A 24,818-nucleotide genomic window follows, 5' to 3' on the forward strand; every position below is an offset into this window, starting at 1 on the left:
CCCCACCTCCTTTATAGGAATCTACACACATCAAAATATGTATATTAGGTAAGTTGAAACTATGCAGTTAGTACTGGAATGTGCCACCCTAAAGTATAGCAGTTGATCAACCAAGATAGGTAATTTTCTCCTCTTGTCTCTAATATGCCATCTCAACGAACATCAAGCACCAGGAAAGCTAAGAAGAAGGCACTATATGAAGATGATGCAAATGCAGCAGATGCCGTAACATACAAGCATCAAACCAGAACAACACGAGCAGGCAAGGTTGTTTCTGAGCTTGTAAAGGTCTCTTTGAGCACTTCAGATAGACCCCGTAGAAAGAACCCAGGAGAACCAGAAGTGCCAAATGTGGATGAGAATGCCAGTCAGGAGTTCAATGGGGACAATTATGGGGCACCAGAAAGTCCCCACGGTGAAGATGTAGTCCCCAAAATATGCAAGGTGTGTGTATATTTTTTATTTTATAGATCAGCTTACCATTTATTTTTGCGTAGACGCAGCGAGACTATATTAACCAATACGTGTCTCGTGTAGATGACTTGCTGGGAGCATTGCTCAGCCGAGAGGCACCCAACATTCCAGACAATTCCGAACGGCCTATTTGCTCTAGCTGCAATAATGATTTAATTGCAGTATGGCGTTGTAAAGATTGTAGCTTACCATCCATGGTTTGTAGGATGTGTATGCGACACACTCACCAAGTAAATCCAATGCACAGAATAGAACGTTGGACGGGATCCTACTTCCGGCAGGCACATCTATGGGAAACTGGTACCTATATTCTTATACCCCATCACACTGGAGACTCTATATGTTCGTCACTGAACTTTCAGATTAACTACCTTGAAGGTATTGAGGAGGAAAAGGACAAAGAGGAGCAAATACAACTACACCAGTTGACATGGAAACAAGCGCCCGTCGGAGACTTTTTGACAGGTCATGCCGAAGATATTGATATTCAAATGGATAGCCCTGAGGATGACCCGACTCATATTCACGAAGGCCCTACCGATGATGAATTTGAAGAGTACCTAGACAAGTGTCGAGAAAATCCTTCGCTGCTGGATGACTTCCATGATTGTGATGATGAAACCGAAGTCGGGGAGGCGGAGGATGATGTGCAAGATATGCCTTATTATCTCCGACCACATTTTGGCAACAAAAACAAAGTCACCCCGACAGCAACTCCAAAGACCGACGGACTCAACAATGCGTATGTTCGGGCAATTCACACTAATGGTGTTCATCACTTGGCCATGGTATATTGTGTATGTCATGGTGCCCAACAGCTTCCTCAGGATCTTATTGCAAGCCGATTATTGCCAACAAGTTTTCATCGCATTCGTACCGTATTCTCTGCTCAACTTCTAGACTATTTCCGACTATCCAATCTGGAGCTCAAGGCTTCGGCTTATCAGTTTTATTCTCTTATCCGACGAATGACAAATCCATTGTCTCCTTCTAGTGTTGTGGATTTATACAATGAATTCCGAAGAATGTCAAGACTATGGAGGTGGATGAAGAAACTTAAATGGGCAGGGTTTGCAGGACATAATGGAAAAACTGCACTGTCTGTCGGAAAAGGCGAACTTGGTATTTTCTGTCCCGCATGCCCACAACCAGGTATTAACTTACCCGACAATTGGAGAGAAGATCCAAATCGTTGGGTTTACAAACGAGTATTTGTGGCCGACGGAAACTTCAAAGCAGACCATGTCCGCTCAGAAAAGCCATCTCGGGATGTCTGGCTTTCGGAAGGCAGTGGCATGATTCCAGATCGCACAGAATATCATGCATTCCTTAAATCTGCAATAGAGGCATTGACAGTCAGTATATTCAGTACTCTTGTTTTAATTCAAATATAGTGAAACTAATCTATGCTAGGGTGCTCCATGTGAGAATACCTTCCGTGCAATTCAAAACTCACTGCTATCTAAGTCATCTTGTGACGTTACGGGGATTGTTGGCATTGCTTGTGCCCGACATGGCTGCTACGCCCCAAATGCAATTGTAGACCTTTTTAAAGGTGAGCAGCAGAAAAATGTTGACTTTGCATTTTTGGCTGCGCTTGCATCAACTGGAGTCCATCCCGACCAAGGCACTATGGTGATATATGACATTGTCTGCCAGTACATCATATGGCTGCTCAAACGCATTAAACACCATCTTCCTGAAGGTCTCAAGATTGACAGAGCAATTGGAATGTTCCATGTTCATGCTCATAAAGATGAGTGTTTTTTCAGATATGCTCCCACATTTATTCCTGGTGCCGCCTGTGTGTGTGGCGAGATTCTGGAGTCATTGTGGGCCGACTTGAATGCTATTTCTCCAGCGGCTCGTACAGCAACACTGGCTCACCGTGCTGAAATCCTTGACGATCACGCTTGTGACTCCAACCACAAAAAAGCACTTAATTTAACAAGATACCTGTGCCGACGATACCTCGAAGCCGACGAGACAAGAGACAAATATCGGATATGTTTTGCCAATCTTAACAGTGCTGTCGATCCCGAAGCAGTTAAACTATGGATGAAGCAAATTGAACACGTAGAAAAAAATCGATTGGAAGACCCTAAACTCATGGATATATATACTGCTAAGCGACCCGGATCTGTTCCAGTCAATACAAGTACAAGTGACTGTGCCTGCCCTACTGTGCCGCTGACTCCGGTACAGTCATGGATCCAATTTGCATTAGTGATTGAAGAAAAGCAGTACGTATAATTGTTTAAATTACTATACATTTTTAACAGTGCAAATTCCATTGTTTAGATTAGACATACGTATGCGTGCACGGCGGCTTGTCAATCATGATCGTCTCCCCGACTGTGTCAAACTCCAGAAGCTACGCGAGTCTCTCAAGACATTAATGGTTCAGCTTGCTAAACTTCAGTCTAAAGCTGGGGTGATTGCTACTGGGAGGCAAGATATTGAAATTTCCGACCAGATTTTAATTGATTGGGAAGACGAAGAAGACGTTTTAGCTCCAGGATCGGGTCCAACAATAAATGAAGACATTGACCTACAGCCAATATGCCTACCATCAAATGGCAGTGCAGATGCAATGTATGCATCCGATGAACTCAAAGCCAGAATATCCCAAGCTCGAGGCCATCTTAATCAAATCCGAGAGCTTATCGCGGAACGCTCCTTTCAGTTTAAAGAAGTTGTCCAAAAGGGCCCACGTAAAGGTGTCCGCACACGAGGTCAAACAGCAGTAAAAGAGTTAAAAGATCAAATTTCTCTACATGCTCAGGCATATTCACACTGTCGAAGTCGCATTGTCAAGCTCGGGGCCGACGATGAAATTCTTAGAGAGTTGCGCATTTTAACCAAAGATGACATCAAGTCAAGTACTGCAATTCTCAATCCAAATTTGCCAGGGTCAACCAAATTTCGTTTATCATGGATTTGGTATTCTGTACACCAAAGATTTGGACCGCGGTGGGCACTTGACCCGACAGCTACACCTGATTCCGACCCAAACGCGTTATCGGAGGACGCAGATCCTGCCACTGTTCTTGAATGTGAGTTAAATCATTAATATTCAACCATGGGCGCTTATATATTCCCAACCCAATTTTATAGTTAAAAGAGTTCATTGGTTGCGTGCAAGGGCACTATATCACAGGTGGAATGAAGAAGCAACCCTTGTACGATATGAGATGCAGTGGACCGTTGCATATTTTATGCATCAGAGTAAAAAATGGGTGAAATATGTCGAGTCGGGGCCAACACTCAGCGCGGGTGCAATAGCTTACGCTTATCGCAAATCTGATTCTTGGCGTAGCTTGGCGATGGCTGGAGATCAATTATTTAAATGCATAAATCCCCTGTACAAACCATTGTAATTTCAAATACCCCTCTTGTTCACTTACTTCCATCATGAGCACTGAAGAACTCGATCCTATCAAAGTTATCACCGTCTTTGACCCTTTCGATCACAATTACGCACGCCGGTCAAAGAAAGGGAGGCAAATTCAAAAAACGGTTATTTTTGCAAATTCAAGATTCCGCAATCACATAAGACAGTTTATTTATAACGTACATTACCTAAGATTTAATAATAAGGATATTACGTGAGACACGGTGGATTTACTTCCGCTACCTAATTAGGAGATTAGCGTGATGTACGTGTGATTTAGCCTGGCAAATCATAGCGTACATGACGTGCCATTTAGCGCTAAATGGAGCCGCCGGGTGGCCTGCGGGATCCGCGCGTCTACCTACACGGAAGAAACACGGGCCGGAAATGAGCCGGACGGGTCCATTTGCATCCCGTGTATTGCAAGCAGACGGATCCGCTTGACCCGTGTTGTGCTGTCAGACGGACCCATTTGACCCGTATCTTCCCAGAGAGGGAGGGATATTTGAGAGGTATTGCGAATCAATGAGCACAAGGGCTCCAAAAATAATTTATTCATCTCTACCGGTATACAAATGCTTTTCCAAACTCGATTCAATCCCTGCCAGCCCAGCGTCAATTTCCTCCAGCGCATTATAAGTCAGAATTTCTGACTGCAGCTGATGCAGGCGGAGGTTCTTAAACGTTGTGACCTTGCTGTCATAACTATTGTCGCCGACGGAACTGTCGATTATTTGGTCGTATGTTGCCCGTAGCTGCTGCTCGGTATAATTCTAAAATAGTTGTCAGTATCTAGTGCTTGGTAATATCTGAGTGCATACATATAGAAAAGGAGGGTTAAAATATGCCGTCTGATCTGTCACATCCTTGAACTCAATGTCAGACTGGGTGGGAGGCGAACCGGGGTAGCCGCCCATGGAATCAAACCTGCCGTAGGTTCGAAAATAAGGGTTTTGAAGGAGCAGGTGGCATGCTTCAGGGGGTGGAGAATAGCGACCTTGCTTCCTCTCAGAGGAAATAGCTGGACGAGAGTCCATAATGATTTTGTCGACGACAGACGTGTATGAAACATGTGCTGCCATCAACGGCGGAGCCACATCATCCCGGATGACAGGCATAGGTGGAGGATCCAGGGTATCTGGAATAACAGGCATAGGGGGAGGAGCCAGGGTAGGTGGAATGACAGGCATAGGGGGAGGAGCTAGGTTATCTGGAATGATTGGCATTGGCGGCGGAGCCGTGTCGTTCCGGATGACAGGCATTGGCGGCGGAGCCGTGTCGTTCCGGATGACAGGCATTGGCGGCGGAGCCGTGTCGTTCCGGATGACTGGCATAGGGGGTGGAGCCAGGTTAGCTGGAATGACAGGCATAGGGGGTGGAGCCAGGTTAGCTGGAATTACTGGCATTGGCGGCGGAGCCAGGTTAGCTGGAATGACAGGCATAGGGGGTGGAGCCAGGTTAGCTGGAATTACTGGCATTGGCGGCGGAGCCAGGTCTTTCCGGATGACTGGCATAGGGGGCGGAGCCAGGTTAGATGAAATGACTGGCATAGGGGGAGGAGCCAGGTTATCTGGAATAACAGGCATAGGGGGTGGAGCCAGGTTATCTGGAATGACTGGCATTGGCGGCGGAGCCAGGTCATCCGTCCTTGCTGTGCGTTTGCTTTCCTTAGAGTTGCTAATATTTGAAGACATTGCTGATGCTCAGAAATCAATTAAAATTTACTTGAATTAATGCCATTAGTCTTACATTTTATAGGTTTTACGGGAGGAGGTTCCTTCAGTTTTTCAAGAAGCCTGGTAAGATTGTTGAGACTGGTGTAGTCAATGGGGGAATTTTTGCTAGAGGTGGGAATAAAGTTGTAGGAGGACATACAGTCCAGAAAGTGCAACTGGGTGGGCTTGTTTATATATCTCACGGAATACAATACTATCCGAGGATTCTCCATGACACGGAAATAGATTCACCCGTGTATCGAACTTAGCAACTTTTGCACAAACTGGATCTGGTGAAGAAATCACATGACTCAGATTGTACATGTTTGTGTATGGTTTTGTTTTGCGGGACCGCTTTTTTTTAGACTTTTTTTAGACTAACTCCAACCACGATCACCACCCTCACGTTCTACCGTGCCTCACCCATTTAACGCGTCTTCCCCCATAAAAACACGCTTTTTTCAATGGCCGCTTCATCTTCCACCACCGCCACCTTCGCCCAACGCCTCGCTGACTGGGAAAAAAAGTTTACCGAGTGCTACCGCAACGGTGAAAGCGCGTTCAACGCTGAGTTGGAGCAGCTTTACAGGGACTTGGTAAGTTCTCAATTTTATAAGATCATGACTTGCTCAACAAAAAAAAAAAAATTCCAATAGGTTCCATTGTGTCAGGAGCATGTCAGGGACGCCGCCCGCTTCCGGCTCATTGACTATGTTGCGAGCCCCGTTGTCTACTCGTACAAAGTCATCCAGGGCAAGGACGGCGAGAACATCTACAGGTTTGAGGTCGACTGGGCGACGCTCAAACATCAAGTCGCCAACTTCAAGGCCTACCAGGAAGGCCAGGAGGCACAGAGGAAGAGGAGGGAGGAGGAGGAGCAAGAGAAGAGGAGGGAGAAGGAGGAGCAAGAGGAGGAGGAGAGGCAGAGGGTGGAGGAGAGGAGGAAGAGGGAGGTGAGGAGGAAGAGGGAGGAGAAGAAGAAGAGGGAGGAGGAAGAGGAGAGGCAGAGGGAGGAGGAGGAGGAGAGGCAGAGGGAGGAGGAGAGGAGGAAGAGGGAGGAAGAGAAGCAGAAGGTGGAGGAGAGGAGAAAGGATGAGAGGAGGAAGAGGGAGCAGGAGAGGAGGACCAGGGAGCAGGAGAGGCAGAAGGCGGAGGAGAGGAGGAAGAGGGAGCAGGAGCAGGAGCAGGAGCAGGAGCAGGAGACAGACGAGGAGAGGAACAAGGAGGAGACGGAGAAGAGACAGGCCGAGAAGGGCAAGGGCAAGGCAGTCGAACCCCCGGTGGAAGACGGACCCGTGACAGACGCCCACAAAGACAAGGGCAAACGGAAAGCGGCGGACCCCGTGGAGTCCATTCAGTTGGCTCCAGCGGATTACAGGGGCCCACGGACAAAGAAGGGGGAAATCATTCCCCACATTACCGCCTCCAACATGCCCGGTCACCCAGCGTACAGGGAGAAGCTGGAAAGATTGGCGAAGTCCAAGCAGGGGAAATTCAGGAGCAAGGCGATCATAGGAAGCCACACGGACGAAGACGCGGACGCGGACGTCGACGAGGACGACGAAGGCGATAACAAAGGGGCACCGCCTACCACCCCCACTGCCACCCCCACCCGGAAGATGCGCACGCGTTCCGTAAAGAAGGACGCCGAGGACGATGTCCCCCCCATCAGGAAGGCGCGGTCGAGATCCCAGAAAGTGCGCCAGGTGCCAGAGGGGATGGTGGACATGGTGGAAAGGTGCACGGCATGCATCAAATTCAAGGTGCCATGCTATGTCAAGGGGGAGACAGGCACTGAGCCTCTTGTCCCCGTGAAGCACCAATCTTGCGAGTCTTGCAAGTCTCGCAAGATCCACTGCAGCTTCTACCCGGGGCGCAACACCTTCGTGGGTCAATTTTTGATGACGCCACTGGGAAGCTATGGGGAGGCGTTGAAGTTGGAGGAGGGAGAAGATGTTCCGGCGAAGGGGAAGGCCGGGGAAGGGTCGTTCCCCGAGGATGTGGGAGAACTGCTTGTGCAGCTCTTTGAGCGCCAAGGCAGAATCATGGAACGGCTGGACGGGTTATCCGCGTCCATAACGGCGATTAATGCACGGATTGCGACGTTTGCCGAGACGAACTTGGCGGTGGAGAACAGGATGAAGAGCATCGAGGACGGCATCCAAGAGGTGAAGGCCGAATGGACCATGGCCAAAGAACAAGTGGCAGGAAGCACCTCGCTTTCCGTCACGATGTTCAACGACATCACCAAGAGGATCAACCACGTCCGAGATGTGGTCGACGATTTGCTGGAGCAGGATGAACAAAGGAATCCCGCCCCCAAACAGGCAGCAGGACCCTCCAAGACGGAGGTCGAACAAGAATCGGGTCCGTCGTGGACCCGTGAACCCACCTCTGTGCCACAATCCCCAAGCGCACCACCACCGCCAGCACCCCTCCCTTCCCCACCTCCACCTCCAGCAGCACCCATTCTCCCTTCCCCTCCTCCACCACCGCCAGCACCTGTCCTCCCTTCCCCTCCCCCACCTCCACCCGCACCCGTCCTCCCTGCCGTGTCTGCGCCACCAACAGCGCTATTCTTGCCCGGTTCGACTCCGGAAGCGCCTTCGCCCCCCCCAGCTGGCCGACCCTCGCTCCCACCGGTACCACCCATCCTTTCCCTGTCTCCACCACCCCCTCTCCCAGCTCCACGTCCTCGAAGTTCGACGTCAAAGGCCGCACCGTTGTCAAAGGGTGCACCATCGTCAAAGGCCGCGCCATCGTCAAAGGCCGGCCCATCCTCAAAGGCTAAGCCATTGTCAAAGGCTAAGCCATCCTCCAAGGCTGGGCCATCCGGGAATGGACACTCATCGGAGTTGTCTGATCCCTCGGACAGCGACGAGGTTGAAATTGTGGAGGAGGAGGATGTTGAGATCGTGGCGTCCACGCTGCCCGCGTCGAACATAGCCACAAAGACAAGGGCTGGACGAAAGCGAAAGGCGGAAACGACTCTGGCTGAAGCATCGCGCTCGCCCAAAAAATCCAAGGCCCAAAAAAAGTAGTGTATTTCAATTCTTTGTAACTTTTTTTTGGTCTCCTTTTTTGCCTGTCATATATTACATTGCTCACATCCCTATACAATTTTTTCATCATTTGGACTGTATATAGTTTTTACTCTCATGTGCTCATCTGTTTTATACCTCTCCCAAAAAGTAGCACTTGATGATTTTTAATGAACCCCGCTTTCTGTTTTGATTTTGTGTGAAAACATGTTTGAGAAACATCAAGATAAGAATAAAAAGCATCACATTCAATAGGTATCATGAATCTACTTCAACAGCTAGGCTTTCAAAGTTTTTTTTCTTTGTCTTTTACCTGCTACAGCAAGCAGACTTGCTTCCTGAAGTGCTAAGGCATCCGAAGTCACATTCCTGCGGGCCCGTGTTTCATCCGTATCTGGACTTGTTACTGTCTCCACAAAGGCATCACAAGTCACGTCCCTGCCGGCCCGTGTATTATCCGTGTCTTGGGTTGTTCCTGTTTGGACTCCATCTTCTTCCACTGTGTCAAGTGGATCTGAGTAGGGCTTTGTTCTTTTCCTAGGTTGAATCCTTCTAGTTGGTTTTGGCTTAACTGGGGGGGGTACAGAACTCTCTTCATTGGGTCCGTCCATTTCCGCCGTTCCGACATATGGCTTTGTTCTTTTTCTTGGCATAATCTTTCTAGCTGGCTTGGGAGGCGCCTCCTCAACCTCTGGAGTTGGGCTGGATGATGGATTGACAATTGTTGGGCTGGATCTACTTGGTAGAGAGGGTGGCTCGCTAGATCTTGAAGGTGCGTCGGTAGGAGTCTCATCCGTCTCTGGCGTGACTTCAAATCTGGCAGTAGTGCGTGGCATCGCGGATGCCGGACTGCCCCGTCCATTATCAAACTCTGACAGATTGGATGATTCAGAGTCGCTTGAAGATTGGGTTTGAAGTCGTATAGCTTTTTGCCTCAGCCGACGTTTGGTTATGGCTGCAGGAGGTGGAGGTATCGGGTGGGCTTCTAGGCCGTCAAACAAGTTGGACGGATAGAGAGGTTCCATAATGTCATAGCCATTTCCAAAAACCTTTGAGAATTTAAAGGGGATGTCTCCTTGCGCTTGACGGTCCCTCCATAGCTTGAGAATTGCAGAAGTTGACTCCAGGCGGAGCCGGCTCGGATCCGTCACGGGGATTGAACTTGGCCAATACTCTGGATCAATCATTTCTGCAGAACGCCTTTCAAGAGCATCCCAAGGAACACTTGAACCAGGCCTATCCTTGGCTAAAGCTGTATACATAGTTAGCAAGTTTGTTGAGGACATAGACAAATTACACACCATAAACCTTGTTCATGTAAATTCTAATAATTGACTTTTGCGCATAAGCGACTTCTCTCCCAGTTGAGCCATAGATAGGACTAGGTACTATTGGAAATCCATTGCTGCTAAACTTGAGGGATTTTTCATGAAACGATGCATCTGGCAGTGCTGGATTGGCCACACCCTTCTCTATTTCTGAAATGTGGACGAGGTATTGAACAAACGCTCTGCGAAAAGCGGCCAACTCGGATGGAAAGAGTTGCCCAAAGGAAGGAATTCTGACATTGTCGAGTGCTAGATCGCTTGTCTGGGTCCTTCAATGCCCATCAGTCAACATTAATACGGGTCAAATTATTCCGCCGTGAATGCTTACGGCGGAAACTTTATCCGCCGTAGGGTGTTTACGGCGGATAAAGTTTCCGCCGTAAGCATTCACGGCGGAACTTGTTCATGCCGTGTTTAACACTTACATTGAGTATTCGATTTTACCCTCAATATCATAATGCCCCTCAAAGGTAATGGACCTCATACCCATTCTCTGCCACTTAAGTTTCTCCATTTGTCGAAGTATTTTTCTGCCTTGCCTGGCAGCAGTCCTGCAGATGTCAGATTGACGGCGGAAACAAGTTCCACCGACTCACTTTGCCTTCATTGATTTTGAAACACCTTTCTTATTCCATTCCTCGAGGATCTCCATGAACCTGTCCCGCTCCTCCTGAGTCAATCTGGCCTCAACCTGCTTACGTCCTTGTTGATAAAACTTCATCCAATCTTTACTTCCACGAGCAGCATTCCCTGATAGAAGCGCAACCTCGGAGTCAATCTCTGCCGACTTCTCCTCACGGAATACCGTCTGAAAGGTTATACGGGAGTTCAATCCTTCCAATTTTACACCAATTCGATTTGACGCATGGTTTCTAAACCAATTAAAAATTCGCTATTGTGATGGTTTATGTGTGTAACAAAATTTTCAAAGAAACAACGAGCTCACATGCTTCTTCACCTTCCATTCTTTGTGTAGTTGCTTATCTTCCTTCCTAGCACGTCTAGAGTATCTGTGATCCCATGTAGCTTGCAGCTCAGGTATGACAGTGTTCTGTATGTAGTCTGCTTTGGATGACTTTGATGTATCTTTGTAGGGCTGTACATGCTTTTTCAACACGCGCATTTCCTTTGTGGTCCATATATTTGATTCTTCCGGCGGAAAGTCACCCTCTGCCGTCTGTCCGCTTCTGGGTCCGTTGTGGGTTGTGGCATTTGCGGTGGAAGGAAGCGGATCCGCGTCGGGGGATGCATTGGTGGGCATAATTGCAGCGATGTAACAAGTAGCTTATCAATGAGTATCTGTGTGATCTAGTCAAATCTCACGTCATACGGAGATAAAATAAGCTTCCGATCATACTAAATGAATGATGTGATGTCATATTTTTCCCAATCAGGTAATCCCGCTTCATAGTCGGCCACGATGATCAAAGCATGCTGGTCGCTGTCACATACATTGACCTCATGATTTTGCAATAGTTCCCTCTGCACTCAATCAATAAACATGAAATTTTGTAAACATTTAGCGCTTTATATAAAGATAATCTTACAAGGTTTTAAATTCTTGTTAGATGGCTGTAAAGATACAGAAACACAAAATTCAAATTCACGTCTTCTCACCCAAAACTTGTGAAACCCAAAACGGCAGTCATCTCAGAGACCATGAGAGGTATTCAAATGCATAATTTTTTTCAAAAAATATAATGATCCCAGTGAGCTCATTTTGACACATTTTCTAGTATATTGAGAATATCTCCTTAAATACGAGGATTCACATTCTACAAAAAATGTCATTCGGTAGCTATTAAAAATATCTTTCATATGATATACGCCGGAGGAATGAGGGGCCAGCCAGTGAAAAGATATTTCAAAAACACTCCAAAGTGTGGTTCTGAAAGGGTCGTTCTGCATCATATTGTACATTTATGATGGGATCACGTCCATTTTGTGCATCTCTGGATTAAGTTTTGTTCATAACATTTCACTCACTCATCCAAATATGCTGCAAGATAGATCATATGAAAGCTATTTTTCTCCTCTTTAAAACGGCATAATTGAGGGAAATTTATCTACAGAAATAAACATGTTATACTACATTTAGATCTGCGCTCACAGGCTGTCAGACTCTTTGTTTCCAACATCCATGGGCTTCAAGAAAGTACCTGATAGGGGATTGGATGAGGAGTTTCCCAATGTTCGGGAGGCCTCCTGGTCTAGTGGGGCCAAGAAACGAAAGAGAGGGCGGCCGAGGATCCACAAACTTCCTGCAGAATCATCATCAACAAACCTCCCTCAAACAACGACTTACTCTTTCCAAAACCATGAACACAACATTCTGGAAGAAGAAATACCTCATTATCCGGGAGATCTAACTGATCAGCAGGTACTTGATAACCTGAGACAGCTAGATGACGACAGAACGGGAGGAAAGGTATGTTTTAACATGTTTTCAGTAGAATGATCAGGATGACTTTACCTATCCAGTCTCAAAATGATTACCTGAGGGAATGGCTCCCGAAACGAGAGGTGTATCTTGGAACAATGATTGGAGGAGAAGCCCCGGATCCGGATCTGAATGGACGGTGTCAGCAATGTCAAGGAATGTCTGGAGTGTGGAGATGTTGCCAATGCTTTGGCTCTAGAATTTTGTGTTCTGAATGCCTGCAAAGAAACCATCAATTTACACCTTTCCACCGCGTTGAGAAGTGGACGGGTCTATATTTCCGTCCGGGAGCTCTGTGGGAAGTGGGTGTCAAGTTGTATTTGGGTCATAATGGGAAGCGGTGTCCTTATCCCACGGATCCGAGCCATCTAGGATGCGACGGCGGAAACAATTCATCCGGGAGTCATGGGCACGGCGGAAACAATTCGCCCATCTTTGAGGATGAACACGGATTGGATCTGGATCCGCTTCCTGCGAGCAATGACCAAGAATCCTTTACGGCTCAGCTTCTGGCAGACCCGGAGGTACCCCATTTGGTTGAGCTGGACGATGGAGACGATGAAGACGATGATCTATTCGAGGAAGTCGATACAACCTATCTGGACCAACCTCGTCCAAAGGCAGCAGACAACAATGGAATTCCTTTCAAGGCAATTGTGCACACCTCCGGAGTCCATTATCTGCCCGTGCGAACATGCACATGCCGGTCCGTCCGCCTTCCGTCTATCGATTTACAGTATCTGGAGATGGGATTATTTGCAGCCAGCTTTGAAAACGTTCAAACTGTGTTCACAGTTGAGGTCCTTGAGGACTTTTGGATGGACAACCTCGAGTGCAAAACGTCGGCTTATCAGTATTACCAAAAGTTGCGAAGACTGACTTCGCCAGCGTTTCCAAAAAAGGTGCTGAACCGCTATCGTGAATTGAGAAGGCTTAGTAGAGAATACAGGGACCTTGTCCTGAGACGACAATACGGAGAAGGGCATACAAGAGAAGCGGTGGTCCCTTACTATCATCATTGCCATGATTCATCACCAGAGAGGATGGGTATTAATGTATCTGATCCAATTGACGGCGGATCTGATAGTCCGTCTCAAGAAGTCGGAATGTCAACGGACCCGTCTCTGGGACACGGCGGATTAGATGGTCCGCCTGCACCACACATGACGCGGACCGAGGATCATCCCAAAGTTGAAGATAGGAGAGGGAAGTTGGCCTTATTCTGCCCCGCCTGTCCACAGCCTGGAATAAACCTACCTGATACCTGGATTGATGATGCTGACAGGCAAGTTTTAGTTATTCTTCAAGGGTGACTGCAATTAACAGCAAATAGCAATCTGCACATACGTAGTTATGTTGCAGATGGTAATTTCAAAGCAGATCACCTCAATCAGAAAAACGAGGGAGACGATGTTTGGTTGAGCGTTGGAGAAGGATACATGACTGCTCCGGGCCCATACAAGGAGCACATCAAGGAAGCAATTTCTCTTGCTCCACGTTATAAACGGGTGCGTTATCTACCATGATTTATCTTTCACGGCGGATGCTTACGTTCCGTGTCACAATCTTCCACGGCGGATGCTTCCCTTCCGTGTCAAAAAAATCTTCCACGGCGGATGGCTTATCCTCCGTGTAAAAAAATATCAGGAACAAACATGTCATAACTACCACACCCAGAAAGCTGAAAACAGAGTCAGCCCGGGTAAGAGAGTACGTGGAATTGGGGCACACGCTTGCGCTAGGCACGGATGCTTCTGTCCATCCAGCGTTGTTGATTTTGACAAAGGCGAAAAGCAGATGCACATGGATTGGTCTTTGACTCAGGCCAGGGAAACTACCAACACACAGGGAATCACAAAACATTTGGAAATCTACGATATAAACTGTCAATATTGCGTTAACTTGGCAAGGCGTCTCTCAGAGTCCACAAAAATGCATTGGCCACCTTCTGTTAAAATGATTTTTGCAATTGGTTTATTTCACGTCCACGGGCACAAGACGGAATGTCTTTACAACTACGCATCCACCTATGTCCCGGGTGTGGGAATCATTGACGGAGAAATCCTGGAGCCGTTGTGGTCCGTGTTAAATGACACATCCCGGAGTACACGTTCCGCTACCACTGCCCATCGAGCAGAGGTTTTGGACGACCACATGGGGGATTCCAACTGGAAGAAGACCATTAATATGGCTGCAACAATTGCTGCAAAGTTCAAACGGGCACGGGAACAGTCCGGAATCACAGACCGATTTTATAGGGGTATCACGGATCAACAAGATTCCGGGCTCATCAACACTTGGGAAGATGAAATTTCAAAAGCAGAAGCGGACCGAGAACAAGGTGTGGCCGACGCTGTTGGCAAGGTAATGGCAAGCAAAGTGAAAACGGCTGCTGGACGCCAAGAAATTGAATTGCATCTTTCAAATATGGAACTTACATCTAATGGTGCTACTGGAAAGGCAGCATGGATATCATCCGGCTTAAAACTGGAGCAAGCGCAGTACGATTATTTCAATTGCATCCTACAGAATTTAACATGCTTTTAGATTGGAGCTCAGGGACCATGTCAGAAAGCTCGGAAAGCATCCTTCCACCGCGCAGAAACTTGACTTGGTCAATAAACGTCGCTCCATGCGGACCCGCGTTGAAGCCTTCTGTCGATCCGCTATGACCTTCATGGGCGAAGATGTCTTGGAGGATATTCAAGGGGACATCGCTCCCATACTTGACTATGAAGTCAGTGACAACGACGATCCTGATCTTGGAAATGTCAACATTACCCGCGCGGATCCGGAACGACAGCCGCTTCCGTTTCCCTCCGCCGTCAAACAAGATTTCTTTGACGGCCTTGACGCGGGAACAAACCTCATTTTAAAAGGGCTTCGCAAACTTGAACTTCAAATAAGACATGGCCACGCAGAGGACTGTCTGGAAGCGGTCCGGTCAGCCTTGATCCAGCTTTCTTGGCAGTATAAATATCAGGTTTGGACCGCCGACTCCGTCTATATGGGGACTCGTGCTTGGGATGGCGTCAAGCTTTTGAATGCTTCCTGGAAATTGCACCGGCGACTCTACAACACAAACCGTCAGAAGATGATCTATTTATCTGCTGGCGTGCGAGACGAGGATAATATTCGGAAACAATATCCCATTCTGCAAGTCCATGATTGCAAGCATAGTAATGCCGTGTCGGATCCGAACATTCGCGGAGGAAGCTCGGACCGTCTAAGTTGGATTTGGAGATCCCGTCAGGGCCTGGACAATGATAATCAATTATACGTTAATGAGTGTGAGTACTGCTATTTGTATTTCTAATTTTTTTCTCAAGGGCTTCTTAGTCTTTAGGCTAAACTGGCTCCGCGCGCGAGCTCAGAGGAATAGATGGCAAGAGGAGCTGGCCTTGACAAAAAAGGAAATGGAATGGACTGTCAGATTTTATGTGTATATGGCAAAGACATGGCGTGCACGGCATGATTTTGTTCCTGACAGGTTAGTTGGTCACAGGGCAAATGCTCAAAAGCAGATTGCCATGTGGAATGATCTGGGGCGGGCCGCGGATAAGGTCTTCCGTCAAATTAACCCGGAGTATCCGTCCGTGTGGAGATTTATAATTACAGATTAACCAGTTCTTTGAACATTCTTGTTGTATCCCATCTCGTTGAATTCATGCACTTACCGCGGCTTTTTAAACCTCCTGTCGAGGACGAACATCATCTCCTTACCTATGATGAGCGACGTGCTCTGGCCAAAGTTCATGTCCATATTTGTGGTGCACGGATCCGTGCCGGATACCGTTTGTTCATTGCAAACGGAGACTCTGTTTCCTCCGTGTGTCGCCAAAAATGGATGTATTTGCTCGACCTGGAGGTGGTAAGACAGTAATTTTGAACGATTATATCTTGTATTGAGAACTGGTCGTCAGGCTATACTGCTGAGAGTACTCGGATACTGCTATGTCAATGGATTCCAAGTCAATATTCCATTTTTTATATCAGAAATTCTCAATCAGAGCGTACATGCCGTTTTGAACCGAACTCCCCACCATCAAGCTGTTCTATTTGAATCTCTAAATCAAAGCTGGTCAGCATGGGAAGATGATGAAATTTTAAATCAGACCAAGAGCTGGGGATATTGGTGGAGGGACGGATTTGCTGAAGGCGATGAGTGGCAAGTTGCCTTTGTTACCGTTGAATCGCAAGCAAGAGAATTTTGGAACAAGGTATGTTTTTTTATTGCTGTGGATTATATCTGATTTGCGTCCTTCCCACCAGGTGGTTCTGCCTGAATACCAACAAGAGGTACTCCGGCTAAATAATCAGAGGAAAGAAGCTAAGGAGGGCGCAAGTTCATCTACCTCTGGGCCTCCAAGAAATCAGGAAAACAATCCCAAGGGCAAGGGAAAGGCGGCTGAACGGACATCCGTCCCCACCTCGGGGAAGCACGGATCCGCGTTGACGGGAAAGCACGGCTCCGCGTTTTCACCGCCCACGGGGAAACCCAATCCGCCGACCCGTGTTGCAAACACGCGGGATGAAACATCCCCAATTGCAATTTCTGACCACAGACCGCCCTACTGTCCCCGCTGCGGTCAGCCTATCCTAACGGGCGTAATGAGGGAGTTGGCTCACCTGCGCCGGAATGTGGCGGACAAAATGAAAAATGCCCATAAAGCAGTGACTACTTCTTCGGCCGCCTTGGGCAGATATTCTGTATTGGAGAAGATGTGGATTGACTCTAAGGAGCACCCGTTCTCTAACGGCAAGGGGCTTTCAGCCAAATACAAATTTCAGCATCCCGTTCACCCTTCTCCTGACAGTTGGGGCGCTATAACGGCTCAAGCCCGGTCCTTCGAGGTCTCAAAGCTCAAAGTCGCTTCATTTTACATCAACGACATTTTTTATTCTTTTATTGCCGTCAAGGAACTACCTTTTCATCCACTCTGGTATCATTCGCCACCCTCCAACACTGCAAATATTCATCTCCCAACAGATACTCTGCCTACTCCCGGTTCCGTCAGCCCTCCGTCAAATGCACACACCAGCAATGCCTTCCTTTTTAACGCAAGGTCAAGACCTGTTTTCCCGGGAGAAGAGGATGATATTGATAGTACGTCCGATACCACTGAATCCTCTACACCAGCTACGTTTTTAGAGCATCTCGCACAGGACTTTGAAGAGGAGGCGGATGAGGAGTCTTCCGCCGGTAATACGACGGAGGAGTCAGATGCTTCCGGTAACTCGGAAGAGCTTAGCGAGGACGTGTCGGAAACACCCTGGGATGAGGAATCTTAGTTGCCCACCTCTCGCACAGGACATCAAAGAGGAGGCGGATGATGCCTTTTCCGCCGGTAATACGACGGCGGAGTCCGATGATTCCGGTAACCTTGGAAGAGCTCAGCGCGGGCGCGTCGGAAACACCCTGGGACAGAGAATTCTGGTTGTTCTGTAGCTTTCGTACCGTTTTGTTTTGGAAATATAAAAAAATCTTCCCCAAACCCAACTTCCAAGTCAAAAACTGATCATATTTCAAAATCAAAAGTGTTGGTGGCCGGTAAATTTGCAAAAAGATCGTACGTAGTAGACCATCCCGCCTCTTGGACTCCCAGCTCTTTAAATACATTCCTACGCATGTAATAGACTATGACTGCCCTATCTCCCTCGCACACCGCGCCGTGTTGAAGCAACCTGCCGGTAATTGCAACAAGGGTCATGGGATCATACTTGTACCGAAGTCCAAGGCCAGGAAGCTCAAGCCGTCCGTGTTCACCCTTCCCAAGTGGCATCAAAAAATCGTACCATGAGTAGCATGACCCATTATCCCGATGGTACGGTGTATCTCGGTTGCTGATGGCGGTCATGACTCCAAAGGGCGAACTCCATATTGTGAGAATTTGCTTCAATATTTCGGCCTTATGGACGAGCTCCGGTTCCGCAGCAAGCCGTTGAAGAAATTTTATTCCCGCCCGGTACTGCTCGGGGTGTATAATGCTCAAGATGGCTCCCAGCAAAGCCGAAGATGTCATCATGTCTCGTATAAACTCCTGTCCAATAGGATTACACAAGTCCAAGGAGACCTCAAGCGGGTTGGACGTCTGAGGAAAATATGAGGCAGTATAATACTTAGCAAACAAGTTTCTCACCTCATGGCCTTGCTGAAACCATGCCGGGGAAAAGTTAAGATTTCCAGGTTGAAGCCAACCTGGCTCATGTCGAAAGTAACTGTCATTGACCCTCCAGCTTGTGGCCAAAGGTGCCGCCTTGTGAATCATTGTTTCAATATCCCGTAATGAATTCCACACACTCTCCTGTTACTCTTTAGAACGCATAATATAGGAATTAATCGGTCCGTTTCTAAAACTCACCACCCTTGTCTCTGACAAAATACCTGGCAGGTACCACACCAATATGTTGCCTGCACTATCGATTACAGTTCCGGGCAGGGTTTGGTACTGTAACGTGGAATGCACCGGAGGAAACTGGTCTTTCAGGCGAGCCTCAACGGCAGAATTCTGACCCGTGCAACGTGCGCTGAGATGGGTCAAATATTCTTCTGCATCCCACGTCATATATTCTGCCATTCACACATTATTTAATCTCAATTTTCAAAGCTTATTGATTGCATACCTTGATTTTCAAATGCCTGCAAAATCACCTCCACAGCTAGATTGCACTCAAACATGGTCTCAGCACTGAAGTTTTCCCGGATTTGATTAGGCAGTTCTGCATGCCAAAGACGACTAGCTATCTTTGCCTTCATGTAGTTTGAGAGGGATTGGGTTAGCTCAAAGGCATAATCCATACTATCAGGGTATGTGGAAAGGAATTTGCTGCCAGTATAATCTATACACCTTATTACATATATTAACGGTCATCCAATGTACGATTCAAGGCGGATATTTGTTGGAATACAGAAGCGGATGGATGAATGGGTCCGTCTGACAGCACAACACGGGTCAAGCGGATCCGTCTGCTTGCAATACACGGGATGCAAATGGACCCGTCCGGCTCATTTCCGGCCCGTGTTTCTTCCGTGTAGGTAGACGCGCGGATCCCGCAGGCCACCCGGCGGCTCCATTTAGCGCTAAATGGCACGTCATGTACGCTATGATTTGCCAGGCCAAATCACACGTACATCACGCTAATCTCCTAATTAGGTAGCGGAAGTAAATCCACCGTATCTCACGTAATATCCTTATTATTAAATCTTAGGTAATGTACGTTATAAATAAACTGTCTTATGTGCCGCAATATTCTTGAACATATCCTCAAAGCCCCCACTGTGCGTCAAAAGAAGTGGATGCAGGAGTGCTTGCAGATTGAATTAGTAATTTTTTTTCACGCTGATTGTCACATGATAATGACGTATTTGATTAGGATGTTGTCTTGACATGCATTGGAAATGCCTACACTGGATCTCAAGTTATTGAATTGCCGCTCCTTCTGCGTTCGCTATGCGACACACTGTCAACCGCCAAAACTCGTTCTCTTCCACTTGATATTGACACCAGCATCGTTGAGTTACTGGCCGCGGGAACACCAAGCAATGCGCTTGATAGAGATGTTGACTCTTATTCACATGCTTGGTGGCTGAAGAACAGCCCGCCATCGGACGACCAGATGCTAAACGGCGAAAATCTCATCAAAGTCATGAAATATCACAAAGAAGAATTGAAGAAATGCCTGGATAAGGAGCGTGAGGATTTGGCCAAGGCATCGCAATCAACATTGTCCACATTGTCGGTGCCGACCGATGTTGTTCCGACTCAAATCAAGCCGATCCTTATGGTTCTCAATGATGCCGACTCTACCCCTTGCAACTCCTGTTCCCGAATTTCTACGCTTGCCGACGATTTACTCCACCAGTTCCGAGGGTTCAAAACAATGTCGAATGCGAACGTAGGCCAATCAAACCGTGGTGTCGATCGCATTGCACGACGTGCTGCAGGTTTCTTCAAGCTGTACGAAGCATCCCAAGGATTAGCATCAGTAAAAAAACCCGACACTATGCCCGACACACCAGCATCAAAGTGGACTTGGGGTCCAGAGCCTACTGTAAAACAGGTAAGTGAACAAGTCATTTTTGGAGTACATGACTTATAGTATAGCAGGTCCGTGCTCTTGGTGTAGCCACCAAAACTGTCCATTCGGGATACGTCAAAAGCCTTAGAGATGGCGGGGACTTAGGTAAACAATCATCCACCAAAACATCGTTCCTAGACACTGTACCCCCTCCGTCTCAACCTCTATCATCCCGCGAGGACAGAAAGGCTCCGCCGTCAAACCAATTTGACTTTCCTCAATACTTCGACGTTGGGACGGAAGGATCCCAGGATAGCGCTGGAGAAATGGCCACTTTTGAAGTAGGCAAAATCAATGCCGACGCCAAACCTGCCGACCCCGGAAGCGACCTTGAAGATATTCTTGACGCTGCAATTGAGCTTATGGATGCGGAAGATGCACAAGAGGCTGCCGCGGGGAATAGATCCGACCCCAATTCGGACAGCAGCAGCATTGAAGATCTCAATCTGGCATTAGAGCTCTATGCCAATGAATTGCAAGAAACTGACAAGGACGATTCAACTGACCTCGCCAGTGAAGCCGCTGCACTCTTTACCAATTCTGAGGATGGTTTGTACAATTTTTTCTTACTGATTTAACATTCAACTTACGAGGAACTCATTTCTTTGTAGAATCCGACTCCGACCATGCAATGGATATTGATCAGCAAGAGTCGGACGCACCTCCCCAATTCACATCGGAGCACTTTGCGGGTAACTTAGAGCTAGAGCTTTTTGACTGATCTGTACATTGTTCTGTATTGTAGATACAATTTGTGTACTTCCGAATAATATTTGTATTCTTTTCTTGATAACTTGAAACCTTTTCTATGAGTATAGTGAACCACTCCCAATTCCAATATCACAATTTATTTATTCTGACCACGGTTCCAACATACTGACAACTTGAAAATCACGCTGCTGTTAGTAACATCCCGCCGCCGCCAACATCCCGCCGCCGCTATTCCGACCCCAATTACAACATCCCGACACGGATATCCCGACCATTTCATCCTGAAACCATCTTTCAATATCCGACTCCAATTCCAGTATCACAATCCATTCATTCCAACCCCGAGACGCCAACTTGAACATCCCGCCACCAACATCCCGCTGCCAATATCCCGACCCCGATTACAACATCCCAACTGTCAACACAAATTTCCCGACCAACCCATCCCGACCCCATCCCGACCCCATTCTAAAATGTCGACTCCGATTCCAATATTCCGACCCCAGTATCCCGACCCATTCATCCCGACCCATTTATTCCGACCCATTCATTCCAGCCCTGATGCCAACATTCCGACGCAATTTATCCTGACCGCATCAATGGCGGTGCACTAATAATTACAATCCAAAACTGGTCTATAAACCAGATGCATTCAATGAGCCCATATAGTGTGGCACATTGTGAGTTGCCTTTGCGAGAATTTTGGCATTCGATGATTCGATGAATTTATTGAAGCCCTATTATACAGTACATTGTAAGCTCCACTAGTCCACTTCTTATTCCACAATGTAGCATGCCTACCTGCATTTTTTTAATCTGGTCATCTGATTTTTCAATCACGTGCTATCTGTCAACCAACCAGTAAAACGCCAGATAACGGGCATCAGTTATGGTAAGCTAGCTGAAGGTATAATGTAAATCTAGTGGTATATGTTATATATTCTAAGATATGGATACTATAATGAGGTATAACTATATTTCTTCCTGTAGCATCATGTCAGAATTATATCAACATTATACCACAAGATACCATATACCATCAAATTATCATTTTTCGCAGTTCAGTTTAAGGCATGGTATAATATTATACCACCCCGAGACCACATATACCACATTACCCCTACTTACAGTGCTTATATTGATCATATCATACTTTCCCCGAATCCCTGATGAGAGGTGTATTAGTATCTTACCGTAAACATTATTCCGGATTGTAGAGTTTGTTTTTTTGTTTCTTTTTTTGCTTTCGTGCTTTGTTTTGTTCTTCATCGCTCTCATTTTTTCTCGATTGTTTTCGTGTAATACCATCTGCCCACGTTCCCACTTCGCTTTCTGTTTCTCATGTTATTTCGCTTTCTTGTCCTCGCTGTTGTAACATTATAGTTAGATGCCTTGCTCTCATCGTTTGTGCAATTGACTTGTCTGCTGTTTTGGTTTCTTTTCGAGTGTGCGAGTGCGAATTCGGTTTGAATTGTTCAAAGAAAAGTAGTAGGTCCTATAGGCCAGCAAAGCTACAAGGTACAGACACAGAGTGTTAAAACAAGATCAACTAAAAGTGAAATGAGTGTGGTACAAAGGTTGTTTGAGAAAAGTAAATTTCAAAAGCTTGAAGGTCAAGCTATGGGCCTCGCGATAGAAATCGTGTCCTGATTCTCGTCCGTGCTAAAATATACGCTCTTCAGGAAGACGTCCCCGACCTACGCGATTTGTCAATAAAGCAAAAAATACACGCCCACGGGCCGGCAGGACAGGTGATGTGAACGCACCAGCCACTCATTATCCAAATAAAATGGACCAACCCCGCCAGCCGCGATGCCCGACATGCATTCTGGAGATTCGTATTCCACAGGATAAAAAGCAATGTCGCGAGGATCCATCGGGAATTTTTGGCCCCCAATTGTGAGAGCTATCGATGTGGTCATGTTGCATGGGACAATCCACCCGCTGCCATCAAAGCGCGCCCCTGGGATCTTCGAGTGAATAGCGTCTACATCCTAATAAATTTATGGTGAGTATTTTGTATCTCTGCCTCTCATAATGTAACAATACGCATACATGTTGAGGTGCAACCATAAGCGTCTGTGAATATTCCATCAATTACAAAACCGCGCTACTCAAAAGAAATATCAAACTTACAGTTCCGGTATCGAGAACAATAGTCCTGTTAGACCAATTCATGTTTTGAGTGCCGACCTGGACCGCGTCGACGTTGACTCCCCAAAATCCAAATTTATTAATATTTTTCTTGGTCACCAGCGTCTTGCGATTGAAGTGCTTGGGATCCATGCCTCCGAGCGTCATCTCGCCGTCATTGTAGCCATCGGCGAGGCGAGGTAGTTTATAGGAGACAATGGGAGCGGGTATAAGTGTTGCTTGGTACAGAGATTGCAGGAGCGTCGGGACTCTTTGTTGGGAGATCGCCTATAGAGATTGAATATCAGAGATGAAGGAAGGTCCACCACGTTCTTGTAGCGGTTCACCTCTTTTCCCAGTCCAAGTAATCCATCAAAGGGGATAGCGTCTCTGTCAGAGTAAATAAAAGTATTCAGCTCAAAATATGTCTTCACAAGGTATTAAACAATGACTAACGACGTGAAATCGATACTCTCGTTTATTGCGACACCAAAGGTATGCGCTTTGAGCTTGAGTCCGCCGATAGTAACGTCGTCCTGGACGAGGTATCCGGACACTGAGCCAGAAACATAACCAATGGCCCAATCTTCCTTGGACTCATTGAAGGTCGTACTCGAACGGGCGCCTAGAAAAGTGTGGTTTCCCTGCAAAAAAAATATTATTATAATTACCATATTAAACGCCTTGTTTTCTGTAAAAAAAAACTAACGCAGCTTCCACCGTCGTCGCCCATGCAGCCTTCGGACCCCACCCAAAGGTCAGCTGAACCAGAGTCGATTAAAAGATTGAAGTTTCTTCCAGGGGATCCCATCTTGACTGTGGCCATATCTATTGAAAAAGAAGCTCAGTCATATAGTAACGATTTTTTTAACGAAACTTACACCCATAGTCATAGGATCTAAATTTCGAATTCATTAGCGATGACCATCTTCAAAGACGGATAACGGATATACTCAATGCTTAATCCGATATTACGGATGGAAGGACCTCCTAAGGTTGAGTTGGTGTTGGAAGCGGTGTCGTCAGATCTACGTTCATGAGCACGAGGGTGAGTGCCGAATGATTGTGGGTGTTCACAAGAGTAACGATCATCCATTGTCTGAGTAATTTTTTGGATGTCATATCGTTTTAAATGACGTGCGGGAAGCCGTGTAATTCTTTCGTATATGTTTGACACAAGCTCGTCTTCCGAAGGAGGCTCACGACCTGTCGTCAAAGCAAAGCGTTTGAGGGCACGGTTGATGTGTTGTTGCTGGGTCTAGATACCAGGTTTAGTTGATTTTAAGATATAGAAGATATGTTGTAACTGGCTTACGATTGAACCATGTACGTAGTCTGCAGCATCATGCGATACGTTTCGGCTGGGGGACACAAGTGGAATGGAAAGAAAAGTCGACCCAGCAGCAATAGGGCGTGCTGATACGATACCAAAGCATAAAAGGAAAGAAAAAAGAACAGAGAAGGCCAGTCTCATAGCAGAGAGCAACATTGAAATCGCAGCGA

General features: G+C 46.9%; 8 protein-coding genes across 8 annotated transcripts; 4 read left to right on the forward strand and 4 right to left on the reverse strand.

Moving 5' to 3' along the window:
• Positions 1-144: 144 nt before the first annotated feature.
• On the forward strand, positions 145-3,854 carry JR316_0006156 (uncharacterized protein; the record flags this gene model as incomplete). Its single annotated transcript, XM_047891905.1, has 7 exons — positions 145-444; positions 498-635; positions 837-1,829; positions 1,888-2,638; positions 2,702-2,717; positions 2,776-3,530; positions 3,592-3,854. The coding sequence occupies 7 exons, from the start codon at positions 145-147 to the stop codon at positions 3,852-3,854; spliced, it is 3,216 nt and encodes a 1,071-aa protein (XP_047749254.1).
• Positions 3,855-4,419: 565 nt separating this feature from the next.
• JR316_0006157 (uncharacterized protein) lies at positions 4,420-5,562 on the reverse strand (the record flags this gene model as incomplete). Its single annotated transcript, XM_047891906.1, has 2 exons — positions 4,420-4,641; positions 4,690-5,562. The coding sequence occupies 2 exons, from the start codon at positions 5,560-5,562 to the stop codon at positions 4,420-4,422; spliced, it is 1,095 nt and encodes a 364-aa protein (XP_047749255.1).
• Positions 5,563-6,047: 485 nt separating this feature from the next.
• JR316_0006158 (uncharacterized protein) lies at positions 6,048-8,624 on the forward strand (the record flags this gene model as incomplete). The annotated part of the gene is made up of 2 exons (XM_047891907.1): positions 6,048-6,179; positions 6,240-8,624. 2 exons carry the CDS (start codon positions 6,048-6,050, stop codon positions 8,622-8,624), a joined length of 2,517 nt encoding a protein of 838 aa, XP_047749256.1.
• Positions 8,625-8,902: 278 nt separating this feature from the next.
• Positions 8,903-11,213, reverse strand: JR316_0006159 (uncharacterized protein; the record flags this gene model as incomplete). The annotated part of the gene is made up of 5 exons (XM_047891908.1): positions 8,903-9,876; positions 9,926-10,221; positions 10,378-10,503; positions 10,549-10,844; positions 10,899-11,213. The coding sequence occupies 5 exons, from the start codon at positions 11,211-11,213 to the stop codon at positions 8,903-8,905; spliced, it is 2,007 nt and encodes a 668-aa protein (XP_047749257.1).
• An 879-nt stretch (positions 11,214-12,092) lies between these two features.
• Positions 12,093-17,684, forward strand: JR316_0006160 (uncharacterized protein; the record flags this gene model as incomplete). The annotated part of the gene is given in 11 exon segments (XM_047891909.1): positions 12,093-12,380; positions 12,434-12,531; positions 12,619-13,701; positions 13,744-13,900; positions 14,040-14,893; positions 14,940-15,682; positions 15,732-15,882; positions 15,898-15,984; positions 16,011-16,221; positions 16,316-16,612; positions 16,665-17,684. 11 exon segments carry the CDS (start codon positions 12,093-12,095, stop codon positions 17,682-17,684), a joined length of 4,989 nt encoding a protein of 1,662 aa, XP_047749258.1.
• A 227-nt stretch (positions 17,685-17,911) lies between these two features.
• On the reverse strand, positions 17,912-19,191 carry JR316_0006161 (uncharacterized protein; the record flags this gene model as incomplete). The annotated part of the gene is made up of 4 exons (XM_047891910.1): positions 17,912-18,484; positions 18,533-18,697; positions 18,755-18,963; positions 19,017-19,191. The coding sequence occupies 4 exons, from the start codon at positions 19,189-19,191 to the stop codon at positions 17,912-17,914; spliced, it is 1,122 nt and encodes a 373-aa protein (XP_047749259.1).
• Positions 19,192-19,629: 438 nt separating this feature from the next.
• On the forward strand, positions 19,630-21,192 carry JR316_0006162 (uncharacterized protein; the record flags this gene model as incomplete). Its single annotated transcript, XM_047891911.1, has 4 exons — positions 19,630-19,716; positions 19,767-20,453; positions 20,501-21,020; positions 21,083-21,192. The coding sequence occupies 4 exons, from the start codon at positions 19,630-19,632 to the stop codon at positions 21,190-21,192; spliced, it is 1,404 nt and encodes a 467-aa protein (XP_047749260.1).
• A 1,603-nt stretch (positions 21,193-22,795) lies between these two features.
• On the reverse strand, positions 22,796-24,804 carry JR316_0006163 (putative aspartic-type endopeptidase CTSD; the record flags this gene model as incomplete). Its single annotated transcript, XM_047891912.1, has 10 exons — positions 22,796-22,879; positions 22,949-23,176; positions 23,238-23,261; positions 23,319-23,603; positions 23,663-23,705; positions 23,772-23,959; positions 24,025-24,143; positions 24,197-24,213; positions 24,269-24,573; positions 24,631-24,804. 10 exons carry the CDS (start codon positions 24,802-24,804, stop codon positions 22,796-22,798), a joined length of 1,467 nt encoding a protein of 488 aa, XP_047749261.1.
• Between the last annotated feature and the right edge of the window lie 14 nt (positions 24,805-24,818).

The sequence above is a fragment of the Psilocybe cubensis genome, chromosome 5 (assembly GCF_017499595.1).
Source record: "Psilocybe cubensis strain MGC-MH-2018 chromosome 5, whole genome shotgun sequence".
Lineage (NCBI taxonomy): Eukaryota > Fungi > Basidiomycota > Agaricomycetes > Agaricales > Agrocybaceae > Psilocybe > Psilocybe cubensis.